The sequence below is a fragment of the Capricornis sumatraensis genome, chromosome 2, assembly GCF_032405125.1.
Source record: "Capricornis sumatraensis isolate serow.1 chromosome 2, serow.2, whole genome shotgun sequence".
NCBI lineage: Eukaryota > Metazoa > Chordata > Mammalia > Artiodactyla > Bovidae > Capricornis > Capricornis sumatraensis.
The window spans coordinates 160,591,684-160,607,715 of record NC_091070.1 but is presented as its reverse complement, the minus strand read 5'-3'; the positions used below and the strand labels follow the sequence as shown (position 1 = coordinate 160,607,715).

Genomic DNA, 16,032 nt, shown 5'->3' with positions numbered 1-16,032 from the left:
TTTAAGATATGTTCTTCTTTTGATAATCTAATATTTACTGAGAGCTAACAATGTTCAAAGGGATACACAGAAAAACATTTACCAGTAACACAATCATCAAACATTTTGATAGTCTTGGGGAATATGAATTCTAGAGAAAGGATGTTTCTTCAGAAGGGTAGGATACCCAGAAGAAACAATGGCACAATGAAGCTTGCTAGTAGTACCTTCCTTCAAGTAGGCAAACAGCTTTAAAGTTTCTTAAGGAACTTGACTACATAATGTGTTATTTGAGTCTACAAAGAATCACAAACAGAAATGGACAGCTAAATCTTTGTTTCATATATGCATTTGGGACTAGTTAAAAATACATCGTTTAAGCGGTAATTAATAAGAAGTCATAGCAAATAAACTCCAAACAGTGCCTTAACTACAAAATGAAATTTGTAAACTGGTATTGAATTCTAACACAAGCCATACCATTCATTTTATGTCTAGCTGTATTATGAACTTGGTTGCATATTAAAAATATATAAATGGTATAAAGAATAATAAAACAAATACCAAATACATTCTACATGATGGAAGAACAATGATAATACTTTATGTGATATTATTTATCTATACACAACTGAGCAAATAAGCACACCTTTATGTATTTAATAGCTAATTAATATTTCTTATATTCTTAAATAATTGAAACTTTGTTTCTCCTAGAACCAGTTTCACTTAACCTTGAATACCTTCAATTATTCTACCAGTAAATACACTGGAAATCAATATTTGGTGTGTGATAACATCCCTCTAAAAAGGAAAGGCCATTTTGAAATTTAGTACACTCCAGACCCCTTGGTGTGCAGGATGCTAGAAGTTTTAAAAGTACCTTTATTTCAGATTTATTATGCAACTTTCAGTACTTTGAAATATTTCTAGTGTTAATAACTACAGAAATTAATCATTTCATTTCAAGAAATACATTGTTGTGCTGTGCTATGTGCCAAGCTGCTTTAGTCATGTCTGACTCTTTGCAACCCCATGGACTGTAGCCTGTCAGGCTCCTCTGTCCATGGGATTCCCCAGGCAAGAATGCTGGAGTGGGTTGCCATTCCCTTTTCCAGGGGATCTTCGCAACCCAGAGATTGAACGTGTCTCTTATGTCTCCTTCATTGGCAGGCGGGTTTTTTACCCCTAGTGCCACCATTGTTAGCCCCTACTATTTGCCTGGAATAAGAGGGGTTGAGAAATACACAGTGTGAATTCTGTCCTCTTGGAGGTAATATTTTTATTTGGGTGATAAGTCTTATTTGACAAAGCTAAACAAAATTATAAGACAGTAGAAGGGTGACCTAAAGCCTTTGTATTTGCAGATCTTCCACAAATACTGTGCACCCAGGTTGCCTCACATTTGGTTTGCCAAATTGCTAAATAATTAATATAAAAAGTTTAGAAACTTCCCTATATTTTCCAAAATGAAACAATAACATGAAGGTATTCACTTTTACTCATACTCTAAAAATATATTTGTTCCAAAGGAATTATCAACAACATTTTCTACAGTTCTTTAATAGAGAACACATAATTCAAAAGAACAATGCCTGACATCCATGTTTCTGGTCTTCACCAGATACGTATCTTTCACCAGGTTCGTCTTGTACCCATTTACTCTCCAAGAATCTTTCACTTGAGTCATACCAAATTCCTTGTTGTTTTTCCAATACTGTATGCAGTGTTATACCTCCGTGTTTGTTCTACCATAAATGTCTTTCTACCCTTCTTGTATGTTTAGGGAACTACTCAAGACGCAATTCAAATGGTGCTTCCTTTATGAAGCCATCCATAGTCTACCAATCCCTTTCTTCTCTATGTTGCTGTAGCACTTCTCACCCTCTTAATTGCAGTACTTGCCACAATATACCTTGGTTTTTGGTTCACCTATCTGCCCTTCCACTAGTCAACAAGGTCCCTGTGGACACATTCAACAAATTTAACTAATGGTTTTGAGAACCTACTAAGTGCCAGATGCTATGCTAGATGCTAGAGGTGTAAAGGTGAAATATACCTCCTATCTTTAAGGAACTCACAAGCTCATACTAAGGCAAATATACAATCTTTTGTCACAACTGTTTTATAAAAGTGTCATTTGTGTTACCGCATTAGAAGGAGGGGACAGAAGGTCTAGATCTAATAACAGGCATGGGGGGAAGATTTCACAACAGCAGCTGGATTAGGAGAGGGACTTTAGTCAATCAAGCAGTGAATCAATTATTTTTTTAATAAGCAGACATTCCAGGCATGTAACAAAAATCATGAATGCATGACAGAGCAGAATACCTGTGAGGATGAAGTGATAGTTTTAGTACTGCTCAAATGTAAAGCGGAAAAAAAGTGAAATGAAAATCTTTCCAAGATTTTAGGAATTCAAATTTCCTACTTTACTTGCAAAGCCTTTGACATATCACAAAAGAACACGTGGATGAAGCACAGAGCAGATGAAGGTAGAGCAAACACTTGCCTATTTCTGCCAGCACGGTAGATTTCTATGTATTCTTAGAAACTTTAACTGTTTTACCTTACACAAATTTAATATTGCAGGGCTAGTAAAAATGGGGTTCCTCATTAGTATCTCTAGAGTCATGATCTGTCCTATCTAAAATGCTACACATCTCTGAAAATTATATGTCTGGAGATATAAAGAAAGCTTAGTACCGAGTATATAATGATGGTACCAGTTCTAGGTCTCATTTGACCCTGACTCATAGGGCTTTCACTTGATTAAGGATAGAATTAGAAAATGAGAAAAACTAACAAAATGAAGCTTCTCCTAAATACAAGATAATGTCATCTAATTTTACAGTCCACAAAGTTTCTTTAAAGTGGCATCAGTCATTCATAGAGTCAGAAAAGTGAAAAGAAAATCAACTATCCATAGAAGAGTCTACTTTGATAGGAAGTAAGGGAGAAGGTACCTTTGGTCCTCGAGACTTGGTAGTTTTGCCCATCAGCTTTTCATCATCAATTTCACATTGTTCCAAAAGATCCAAAATGTCTTCCTCCTTAAAAAAAATTTTAATTAAAATCATGATCACTAATGGACTCCAGAATTTTTCCAAGTTCATCAGTCTTGGTGTATAGTAAAGATTTCAAAAACTATTTAACAAAGATTGTTCAGATCAAATGAGAAATAAAGGATCATGGCAAACTCTTGAAAAAACTTTCACTAAAATCTGGTAATAAAAATAGTACCAAGCTGAAAATATTATGTATTGATAATCATAAACAATATATCCTTATGAAAACATAAATTATTAGCCTCCAATTAAAATAAATAAATTTAAATTTAAAAAAATAAAAAATAAAAATGCAAAGAAAAATAAAGTGCAAAAAAAAGATCTTAGAATACAATACTTCAATAAATTAGCCTATTGGATACTTTAAAATTCCTAAAAGTTCACTCTGATTTCTCTAGACCACAATTTCATCAATCATTTCCATATTGATTAGTGTAAAATAAAATTACAACTTTAGACAGAACACTGATGACTGGCCTAATAGGTTCATTTAGAACAATCCAATGTTAGTATTTAGGTAACTGACACAATTTAATGAAACTCAAATTTTTAACTATTGGACAAGAACATCTTTAGAACTTTATGAAAGGTTTTCATTCTATAGGCCTAATATCTTCTCTTACACTCTTCGTGTCACTTTGAAGTCAAAGGGTAACATTATGAAAACACAGGAGCAACAGGGGTATAATAGCTATACTAAAAAGTGGCACAGTCAACTGCTTTCATTATTCATTCAACATATAAAATACCATATCTTCACTTATATATTTATGATTTATATTTGTGTTTCTTTTTTTTTAAAGGGGGGTTAAAAGAAACTAGAAATCTCACTGTGCAATGGAAATCCATTAAAAAGGTCACTCTTCATCCCAACCTAAGATTTAGTTATTAAAATACCAAAAGATTCTTATTATAAAGCTTTGATTAAACAACAATCCTACAATGAATTCTAAAGACAGCAGAACACAATAGTTAAAAAGTAAGGAGTTCCACTTTTGTTAGGAGAAATAAGGTCATATAGACAATCTTTTAATCATAACAGCTAAAAAAAGATGATAAACTAAATAATCATACGTTTTAAGACATCAGAAAACTATGGATAAAAGTAATGTAAAAGGAATTATACCAGAGAGGGAAAAGTGTTCCCTAAGTGAGCAGAGATAAGTGGCCACTTTGCACTTTGGGGTCATTTGTCAAGCCTAGAAACAGTTGAGCAGAGATTCAGTTCAGTCCAGTTCAGTTCAGTTCAGTTCAGTCGCTCAGTCGTGTCTGACTCTTTGCGACCCCATGAATTGCAACACACCAGGCCTCCCTGAGCAGAGATTAGGTCTATAATAAGCATAGAGATTCTGCAATGATAAACAGAATCTAGTGGAATTTTATGTCATGTGGGCTAGTGAGACACCTAGAAGAGCCCCACAGACCTGGTTCTCTTCACCTTCTGCCTCTCCAACAGCAATTTTAGTTGAGTATATAGTGGAATAGGAGGATAGAGGCATGGATAGAAAACCAGAAACACTTCTCTATAGTCTTGAAATTACTAGATACCAGTAGAGAATGAAGCCTGTAATAGACTGAATAGATATCATTCACAAGGTGCTTGAAACCATAGGTAAACTAAAGCAAACCTTTTGCAATGCAGCCTGAGTCTCAGTTCAACTTTTTTTCTTTTCTTACTTCATATTTAGTTGAAATATATTTGACATATAACATTGTGTAAATTTACGGGAGACAAAATGTTGACTTGATACCTTTATACATTTAACATGATTGCTGTTTTAGTAATAGTTAGCTCTTTATCACATCATATAATCATCATTTCTTTTTTGAGACTGAGATAATTAAGTAATGTTTGATAATTATGATACAATATTGTTGTCTATATTCACTCTACTGAGCATTAGATCTCTAGGGCTTATTTACTTCTAGTTACAAGACTGTAACCTTAAACAGTATTTCTCCAACTCCACCATATCCCAGCCCTAGTAACCACCATTTTATTCTTTGTGTTATGCTTCTGTCTTTTTTGGATTCCACATCTAAGTGATATCATACAGGATTTGTCTTTCTCTGTCTGACTTATCTCACTTAGTACAATGTCCTCAAGGTCCATCCACATTGTCACAAATAGCAGGATTTCCTTCTTTCTCATGGCTGAGTAATATTCCATTTATATACACACCACATCCTCTTTATCCACTCATCCACTGACAGGCACTTACGTTGTTTCCATAACTTGGCTAGTGAGAATTATGCTGCAATAAACATGGGAGTGCATTTGTCTCTGATATCCTGTTTTCATTTCCTTTGGGTAAATACTCAGAAATGGAAATGCTGGATCATATAGTAGATCTAATTTTAATTTTTTGAGGAACTTCTGTATTATTTTCTTTAGTGGTTGAACAAATTTACATTCCCACCAATGGATTATAAGAGTTCCCATTTCTCTACATTCTTTCCAACACTTGCTACCTCTAATCTTCTTGATAATAGCCATTCTAACAAGCGTGAGGTGATATCTCACTGTGGTTTTGATTTAAATTTCCCTGATGATTAGGGATGCTGAACATCTTTCTATGTACCTGTTGGCCACTGGAATATCTTCTTCGGAAAGCTGTCTATACTTAGTTCCTCTGTTCATTTTTAACCAAGTTGTTTATTTGTATGTGTATAATGGAGTTGTATGAGTTCTTTACAAATTTTAGATATTAACTCTTTCTCTTATATATGGTTTGCAAAAATTTTCTCCCATTCTATAGGTGGGCTTTTCATTTTGTTGATTGTTTCTTTTGGTGTGCAGAAACGTTTAAGTTTGATGCAGTTCCCACTGTTGATTTTTTGCTTTTGCTCAACTTGTCTTTGCCTCAAAGAGCAGTCCCTTGACCTAGCACCCTGAAATAAGACATAAATGTCTTCTTTTGAACAAAATAGTATCAGTTCAATTTTGATGATTTTTAACAATGTCTGTAGAATAAAAGAAAATTATAGGACATTCAAACTAACTGAAAAATGTGATCCACAATTAAAAGGGAAAACCATCAATAAAAGCAAGTCCATAAATGATACAGATGTTAAGATTAACAGACAAGGATTTTAAAATAACTTATATACATATTAGATAAAATTGATAAAAACAAAATGAATAAAAGATGCAAACTTTTAATAGAGAAACAATTCAAAAAGCCAAATGGACACTCGAGTTGAAAAATATAAGTGATTGGATAGCCTTACTGGTACACTGAATTCAGCAAAGATACATCAATAGAAATCATCCAAACTGAAGGACAGAGAGAAAGAGAGAGAGAAGGAAAACAGAACATAATATCAAATATACAGTTTGTCCCTTAGTATCTATGGGGGTTGGCTCCAGAACCTCCTGCAGATATCAAAATCTGTAGATGCTCAAGTTCCTCATACAAAATGGTGCAATATTTACATATGACCTACAAAAATTCTCCTATATATTTTAAATCAGCTTTAAATTACTTATAATACGTAATACAAACTAAATGCCATATGCTGCTACTGCTACTGCTGCTGCTAAGTCGCTTCAGTTGTATCCAACTCTGTGCAAACCCACAGACAGCAGCCCACCAGGCTCCCCCATCCCTGGGATTCTCTAGGCAAGAATACTGGAGTGGGTTGCCATTTCCTTCTCCAAAGCATGAAAGTGAAAAGTCAAAGTGAAGTCACTCAGTCGTGTCCAACTCTTAGCGACCCCATGGACTGCAGCCTATCAGGCTCCTCCACCCATGGGATTTTCCGGGCAAGAGTACTGGAGTGGGGTGCCATTGCCTTCTCCAAAATGCCATATAAATAGCTACAAATAAAATGCTATGAAAGTAGTTGCTGGAGCATGCCAAATTCAAGCTTTGCTTTCCAGAACTTCCTGAATTTTTTTCCAAATATTTTAACCTACAATTGCTTGAATTCACAGATGCAGAATCTGTGAATACAGAAGGCCAATTGTATGTGAGATGCTGTCAAATAATCTAATATGTGTAATGAGAGTCCCATAAAGAGACAATATACAAAATAACACAGCAAAAAATCTGAAGGAAAAACAAAAGGAAACCAATGAGAGAGATGAATCTACAGCTTCAAGAGGTCAAGAAAATTATGAGCAGTGTGAATAATAATAATAAAAAAAGACCCACAGACACATCAAGATCAAAATTCTGAAAATAAAGAAAAAGGCTGCCAGGAGAAAACAACAACAACAACATATTACATTCAGATGTGCTGGGATTTAAAAAAAGAAGTGCCAACATAGAATTCTATACTCAAACTACAATTTTAAGTAAAGGCATAAATAAAAGACAATTGCAGACAAAAACCAAAACCAAGAAAAACAAAAACAAACAAACAAACAAAAAAACAAGCAGAAGACTCATCACCTCTACACTCATGCTACAAGGAACATGAAATAATAGACTTCTTCAAACTGAAGGAAGACAAACCTTGTCAAAAGCATGAATATGCACAATAGAATGAAGAACACAAAAGGTAAATATGTAAGTAAACATGAGAAGTTATATAGGAAACATTAAAATCACTGAATGCTTAGGTAATAGTAACAATACATTTTGAGGCTTGCAACTTATGTAAAAGTAAAGTATATGATAACAGCACAAACTTTGGAAGGAGACACTAAATGAAACTAAACTGATATGGTCCTTATATAGTCTATGAAGTAGTAAAATATCAATTCAGGGTAGGTTATTTTGATTAAAGGATGCATACTGTAATTTCTTTTGAGAAAAAATCATATTATGATACCTATGGCTGATTCATGTTGAGGTTTGACAGAAAACAGCAAAATTCTGTAAAGCAATTATCCTTCAATAAAAAATAAATCAATTTAAAAAAATCATATCAGAGGCGGTCCTAAGATGGTGGAGGAATAGGATGGGGAGACCACTTTCTCCCTCATAAATTCATCAAAAGAACATTTCAACGCTGAGTGAACTTCACAAAACAACTTCTGAATGCTGGCAGAGGACATCAGGCACCCAGAAAAGCAGATCATTGTCTTCAAAAACAGGGAGGAAAAAATATAAAAGACGTAAAAAAAGAGACAAAAGAGGTAGGGAGGGAGCTCCGTCCTGGGAAGGGCGTCTTAAAAGAGAGAAGTTTCCAAACACCAGGAAACACTCTTGCTCCTGAGTCTGTGGCGAGCCTTGGAAGCACAGAGGGCAACATAACAGGGAGGAAAAATAAATAAATAATTAAAAGCAACAGATTACTAGCCCAACGGTAACTCCCCCAGTGGAGAAGCAGCGCAGATGCCTGCATCTGCCACTAGCAAGCGGGGGCTGGGCAGGGAGGCGCAGACTGCAGTGCTTTTTTGGTGGAATGCCCGATCGTAACCAGAGCGAACTAACTTGGGCTAGCAAACCAGACTGTGAGATAGCTACCACGTGAAAAACTCTAACATAAGACACTGCCAGGATCGCACACAGAACAAAGGATGGCACAGAATTAGCCGGCTGCAGACCATCCCCCTCTGGTGATAGGCAGCCAGAGCTGGAAGGGCCGGAAGGGGGCAATCGCAGCCCCAGAGAAACTTCCAAACTGCAGGCAAGCTTCTTTGCTAACTAAGACTTCTTGGGGTTCTAGACAGTCACCATCTGCCTAAGAAGGGGCACCAGATGTACACCCAGAAAACTAATCAGCAGGGACAGGAATGGCGATAAGTTGCAGCGACCGAGCTCGCCAAACACCCGAGTTGCTTGGACCTGGGAAGGGCACAAAACGCAGGCCCAACTGAGTCTGCACCTCTGAGGACTACCGGAGTGCCTGAGCCTGAGCGGCTTAGACCGGGGAGATGCATGCAGCCCAGAGCCAGCCTCAGACGGTTCCCGGCAGAGCAACCTAGAGCCTGAGTGGTGTGCGAAGTGAGCGGGGACAGGCCCAGCATGGCTGAGACACTACGAGCACATGCCAGTGTTATTTGTTTGCAGCATCCCTCCCTCCCTACGGTGCGACTGAACAAGTGAGCCTAAAAAAAAAAAAAAAAAAAAAAAAGTGTCCACCACCATCCCCCTGTGTCAGGGCGGAAAACAGACACTGAAGAAACCAGCAAACAGAAGAAGCTAAAACAGAGGAAACTGCCTTGGAAGTATAGATCTTAAGAAATATAAGCCAGACCAAGGAACTATTGGAAAATGAACTGACCCCACACTGCCCACAACAACACCTGAGAAAGTCCCAGATATACTTTTACTATTTTTACGATCATTCTTTTTTTGTTTGTTTTGGTTTTTTCTTCTTTTCTTTTTCCAAGGCAAAACACCCCAAGACACATATTAATCAAATTAACAAAGATCAAACACAAAGAACAAATATTAAAAGCAGCAAAGGAAAAACAACAAATAACACACAAGGGGATTCCCATAAGGATAACAGCTGATCTTTCAATAGAAACTCTTCAGGCCAGGAAGGAATGGCAAGACATACTTAAAGTGATGAAAGAAAATAACCTACAGCCCAGATTACTGTACCCAGCAAGGATCTCATTCAAATATGAAGGAGAAATCAAAAGCTTCCCAGACAAACAAAAGCTAACAGAATTCAGCACCACCAAACCAGCTCTCCAACAATTGCTAAAGGATATTCTCTAGACAGGAAACACAAAAAGGGTGTATAAACCTGAACCCAAAACAATAAAGTAAATGGCAACAGGATCATACTTATCAATAATTACCTTAAACATAAATGGGTTGAATGCCCCAACCAAAAGACAAAGACTGGCTGAATGGATACAAAAACAAGACCCCTATATATGTTGTCTACAAGAGACCCACCTCAAAACAAGGGACACATACAGACTGAAAGTGAAGGGCTGGAAAAACACATCCCATGCAAATAGAGACCAAAAGAAAGCAGGAGTAGCAATACTCATATCAGATAAAATAGACTTTAAAACAAGGCTGTGAAAGGAGACAAAGAAGGCCACTACATAACGATCAAAGGATCAATCCCAGAAGAAGATATAACAATTATAAATATATATGCACCCAACATAGGAGCACCACAATATGTAAGACAAATGCTAAAAAGTATGAAAGGGGAAATTAACAATAACACAATAATAGTAGGAGACTTTAATACCCCACTCACACCTATGGACAGATCAACGAAACAGAAAATTAACAAAGAAACACAAACTTTAAATGATACAATAGACCAGTTGGACCTAATTGATATCTATAGGACATTTCAGCCCAAAACAATGAATTTCACCTTTTTCTCAAGTGCTCATGGAACCTTCTCCAGGATAGATCACATCCTGGGCCATAAATCTAGCCTTGATAAATTCAAAAAAATTGAAATCATTCCAAGCATCCTTTCTGACCAAAATGCATTAAGATTAGATCTCAATTACAGGAGAAAAACTATTAAAAATTCCAACATATGGAGGCTGAACAACACACTTCTGAATAACCAACAAATCACAGAAGAAATCAAAAAAGAAATCAAAATATGCATAGAAACTCATGAAAATGAAAACACAACAACCCAAAACCTGTGGGACACTATAAAAGCAGTGCTAAGGGGAAGGTTCATAGCAACACAGGCATATCTCAAGAAACAAGAAAAAAGTCAAATAAATAACCTAACTCTACACCTAAAGCAAATAGAAAAGGAAGAAATGGAGAATACCACGGTTAGTAGAAGGAAAGAAATCTTAAAAATTAGGGCAGAAATAAATGCAAAAGAAACAAAAGAGACCATAGCAAAAATCAACAAAGCAAAAAGCTGGTTCTTTGAAAGGATAAATAAAACTGACAAACCATTAGCCAGACTCATCAAGAAACAAAGGGAGAAAAATCATATCAATAAAATTAGAAATGAAAACGGAGAGATCACAACAGACAACACAGAAATACAAAGGATCATAAGAGACTACTATCAGCAATTATATGCCAATAAAATGGACAACTTGGAAGAAATGGACAAATTCTTAGAAAAGTACAATTTTACAAAACTGAACCAGGAAGAAATAGAAAATCTTAACAGACCCATCACAAGCACGGAAATTGAAACTGTAATCAGAAATCTTCCAGCAAACAAAAGCCCAGGTCCAGACGGCTTCACAGCTAAATTCTACCAAAAATTTCGAGAAGAGCTAACACCTATCCTACTCAAACTCTTCCAGAAAATTGCAGAGGAAGGTAAACTTCCAAACTCATTCTATGAGGCCACCATCACCCTAGTACCAAAACCTGACAAAGATGCCACAGGAAAAGAAAACTACAGGCCGATATCACTGATGAACATAGATGCAAATATCCTTAACAAAATTCTAGCAATCAGAATCCAGCAACACATTAGAAAGATCATACACCATGACCAAGCGGGCTTTATCCCAGGGATGCAAGGATTCTTCAATATCCACAAATCAATCAATGTAATTCACCACATTAACAAATTGAAAAATTAAAGCCATATGATTATTTCAATAGATGCAGAGAAAGCCTTTGACAAAATTCAACATCCATTTATGATAAAAAAAAAAACCTCTCCAGAAAGCAGGAATAGAAGGAACATATCTCAACATAATAAAAGCTATATATGACAAACCCACAGCAAACATTATCCTCGATGGTGAAAAATTGAAAGTATTTTCCCTAAAGTCAGGAACAAGACATGGGTGCCTACTTTCACTGCTACTATTCAACATAGTTCTGGAAGTTTTGGCCACAGCAGTCAGAGGAGAAAAAGAAATAAAAGGAATCCAAATTGGAAAGAAGAAGTAAAACTTTCACTGTTTGCAGATGACATGATCCTCTACATAGAAAACCCTAAAGACTCCACTGGAAAATTATTAGAGCTAATCAGTGAATATAGCAAAGTTGCAGGATATAAAATCAACACACAGAAATCCCTTGCATTCCTATACACTAATAATGAGAAAGTAGAAAAAGAAATTAAGGAAACAATTCCATTCACCATTGCAACAAAAAGAATAAAATACTTGGGAATATATCTACCTAAAGAAACTAAAGACCTATATATAGAAAGCTATAAAAAACTGGTGAAAGAAATCAAAGAGGACACTAATAGATGGAGAAATATACCATGTTCATGGATTGGAAGAATCAATATAGTGAAAATGAGTATATTACCCAAAGCAATCTACAGATTCAATGCAATCCCTATCAAGCTACCAGCGGTATTTTTCACAGAGCTAGAACAAATAATTTCATGATTTGTATGGAAATACAAAAAACCTCGAATAGCCAAAGCAATCTTAAGAAGAATGGAACTGGAGGAATCAACTTGCCTGACTTCAGGCTCTACTACAAAGCCACAGTCATCAAGACAGTATGGTACTGGCACAAAGACAGAAATATAGATCAATGGAACAAAATAGAAAGCCCAGAGATAAATCCACACACCTATGGACACCTTATCTTCGACAAAGGAGGCAAGAATATGCAATGGATTAAAGACAATCTCTTTTACAAGTGGTGCTGGCAAAACTGGTCAGCCACTTGTAAAAGAATGAAACTAGAACACTTCCTAACACCATAAACAAAAATAAACTCAAAATGGATTAAAGATCTAAATGTAAGACCAGAAACTATGAAACTCCTAGAGGAGAACATAGGCAAAACACTCTTCGACATAAATCACAGCAGTATTCTCTATGATCCACCTCCCAGAATACTGGAATTAACAACAAAAATAAACAAATGGGACCTAATTAAACTTAAAAGCTTCTGCACAACAAAGGAAACTATAAGCAAGGTGAAAAGACAGCCTTCGGAATGGGAGAAAATAATAGCAAATGAAGCAACTGACAAACAACTAATCTCAAAAATATACAACCAACTCCTGCAGCTCAATTCCAGAAAAATAAATGACCCAATCAAAAAATGGGCCAAAGAACTAAATAGACATTTCTTCAAAGAAGACATACAGATGACTAACAAACACATGAAAAGATGCTCAACATCACTCATTATCAGAGAAATGCAAATCAAGACCTCAGTGAGGTACCATTTCACCCCAGTCAGAATGGCTGTGATCCAAAAGTCTACAAGCAATAAATGAAGGAGAGGGTGTGGAGAAAAGGGAACCCTCCTACACTGTTGGTGGGAATGCAAACTAGTACAGCCACTATGGAGAACAGTGTGGAGATTCCTTAAAAAACTGGAAATAGAACTGTCTTATGACCCAGCAATCCCACTGCTGGCCATACACACCGAGGAAACCAGAATTGAAAGAGACATATGTACCCCAATGTTCATCGCAGCACTGTTTATAATAGCATGGAAGCAACCTAGATGTCCATCAGCAGACGAATGGATAAGAAAGCTGTGGTACATATACACAATGGAGTATTACTCAGCCATTAAAAAGAATACATTTGTATCAGTTCTAATGAGGTGGATGAAACTGGAGCTGATTATAGAGTGAAGTAAGCCAGAAAGAAAAACACCAATACAGTATACTAACACATATATATGGAATTTAGAAAGATGGTAATGATAACCCTGTATGAGAGACAGCAAAAGAGACACAGATGTAAAGAACAGACTTTTGGACTCTGTGGGAGAGGGAAAGGGTGGGATGATTTGGGAGAATGGCATTGAAACATATATACTATCATGTAAGAAACGAATCACTAGTCTAGGTTCGATGCAGGATACAGGATGCTTGGGGCTGGTGCACTGGGATGACCCAGAGAGATGATATGGGGAGGGTGGTGGGAGAGGGGTTCAGGGTTGGGAAATCATGTACACCTGTGGTGGATTCATGTCAACGTATGGCAAAACTAATACAGTATTGTAAAGTAAAAAAAAAAAAATTTAAAAAAATTTAAAAAATAATAAAAAAGCATTGATTATAATGGGGTAAAACAGAGTTTCAGACAATACTGTGCTATAATCAGTGTTTTAGACTTATGACATCAAGCAGTTTTCCTATGGGGATTTTAATTAAAACATTAATAAAAAAGTAGTTTTCATAACTTTTAATGAAAAAAGTTATTTTCATGTATCATAAATTTCCTGATTAAAAGTGGAAATAGGTAACTAAAAAAAATCATATCATGCTACAAATATAAATAGAATAATAAGATAAAATAATATAATAAACATAATTGATAGAAAAAGATAAAAGATAAAATATTATAAAGAAGATAAAAAAGTATGAAAATAAATGGATGGAAAAGATATATAATTAAATAGTAATCATAAGAAAGAAACTAGTATGACTGCATTAATCACACAAAGTAAATCTTAAGACAAGAAGTATCACCCAAGAGATTTACACTTCATAGTGGTAAAATAGAATATATGAATTCATTAAAAAGACACCTTTGTAATTTCAAAGGATATTAAATTAAAACTGACAGAACTAAATCCACAATCACAGCTGGAATGTTTAACAAATCTCTCAGTAATTGCTATAACAAGTGGGACAAAATATTAAGAAAGGTTATAGAATATTTGAACAGTAATAGCCAAATTTACTTAAAAGACATATATAAAACTCTATAACCATCACCTCTAGCATACACATTATTCTCAAGTAAATTTGGAAATTTATTAAAATAGTTATCATATCAAGTTAAAACAAGTCTCAATTTATTTTACAAGACTAAAATCAGAATATGTCTTCTAACACCAATGAACTAAACTAGAAATCCTTACTTACAAATAAAACTAGAACTTTTTAAACATATGGAAATTAAGGAACAAACTTCTAAGTAACCAAAATAAAAGTCAGAATATAATTTGAAATGCAGTTAGTAAAAATACAACACATAGAAATGCTAGATATAAAGGCAATATACAAAAATAACCAGATGTTTACAATCTGGCAACAAATCAAAAACAAGAAAATTTACAAACAATATTATCAGCAACAATAGCAAAAAAAAAAGAATTAAATACTTAAGAATAAATTTAATGAACTACGCACAAGAAATATAAACTGAAAACTATCAACATAGAGAAAGATCCAATTAAAGATCCAGGTAAATGGAGAGATATGCCATATTAATGGATCAGAAGACTCAGTATTGTTAATTCCCTAGAAATTGTTTTATAAATTCCTCAATCCCAATTAAAATGCCAGCAGCCTTTTTTGTAATTAAACAATTAATCAAGATTTAGAATAAAACTGATTCTAAAATTCATGAAAGAATAAAAGGACTAGAAAAGCTAGGAGTTTCAAAGAAAAGAACAAATTTGAGGATTCACTCTCCCTAGCTTTGACACTATGAAACAACAGTAATGAAAATTGTGTGAAGATTGTATAAGAATAGGCTCATACCTATCATACAGAGTGAAGTAAGCCAAAAAGAAGAACACCAATACAGTACACTAACACAGATATATGGAATTTAGAAAGATGGTAACAATAACCCTGTATGTGAGACAGCAAAAGAGACACAGATGTATAGAACAATCTTTTGGACTCTGTGGGAGAGGGAGAGAGTGGGATGATTTGGGAGAATGGCATTGAAACATGTATAATATCATATATGAAATGAATTGCCATTCCAGGTTCGATGCAGGATACAGGATGCTTGGGGCTGGTGCACTGAGACGACCCAGAGGGATGGTACGGGGAGGGAGGAGGGAGAGGGGTTCAGAATGGGGAACAAGTGTATACCTGTGGCAGATTCATGTTGATGTATAGCAAAACCAATACAATATTGTAAAGTAATTAACCTCCAATTAAAATAAATAAATTTATATATATATATATATGAAAGAATAGGCTCATAGACCAATAGAATGGGGCAGGCAAAGTGTTGACATTAAACTAAATTTTGAAATGTATTCATTGGAAGGACCGATGCTGAAGCTGAAACTCTAATACTTTGGCCACCTGATGCAAAAACCTGACTCATTGGAAAAGACTCTGATGCTGGGAAAGATTGAATGTAGGAGTAGAAGGGGATGACAGAGGATAAGATGGTTGGATGGCATCACCAACTCAATGGACATGAGTTTGAGCAAGC

At 35.4% G+C, this 16,032-nt stretch overlaps 1 protein-coding gene across 1 annotated transcript in view; it reads right to left on the bottom strand.

Annotated features, from left to right (window-relative positions):
• Positions 1–16,032, bottom strand: part of TTLL7 (tubulin tyrosine ligase like 7) — a 106,497-nt gene that overhangs the window by 52,106 nt on the left and 38,359 nt on the right. The window contains exon 13 of the mRNA XM_068966093.1: positions 2,946–3,032. Coding sequence (XP_068822194.1) covers positions 2,946–3,032 — 87 coding nt within the window. The remainder of the gene's footprint in view (positions 1–2,945; positions 3,033–16,032) is intronic.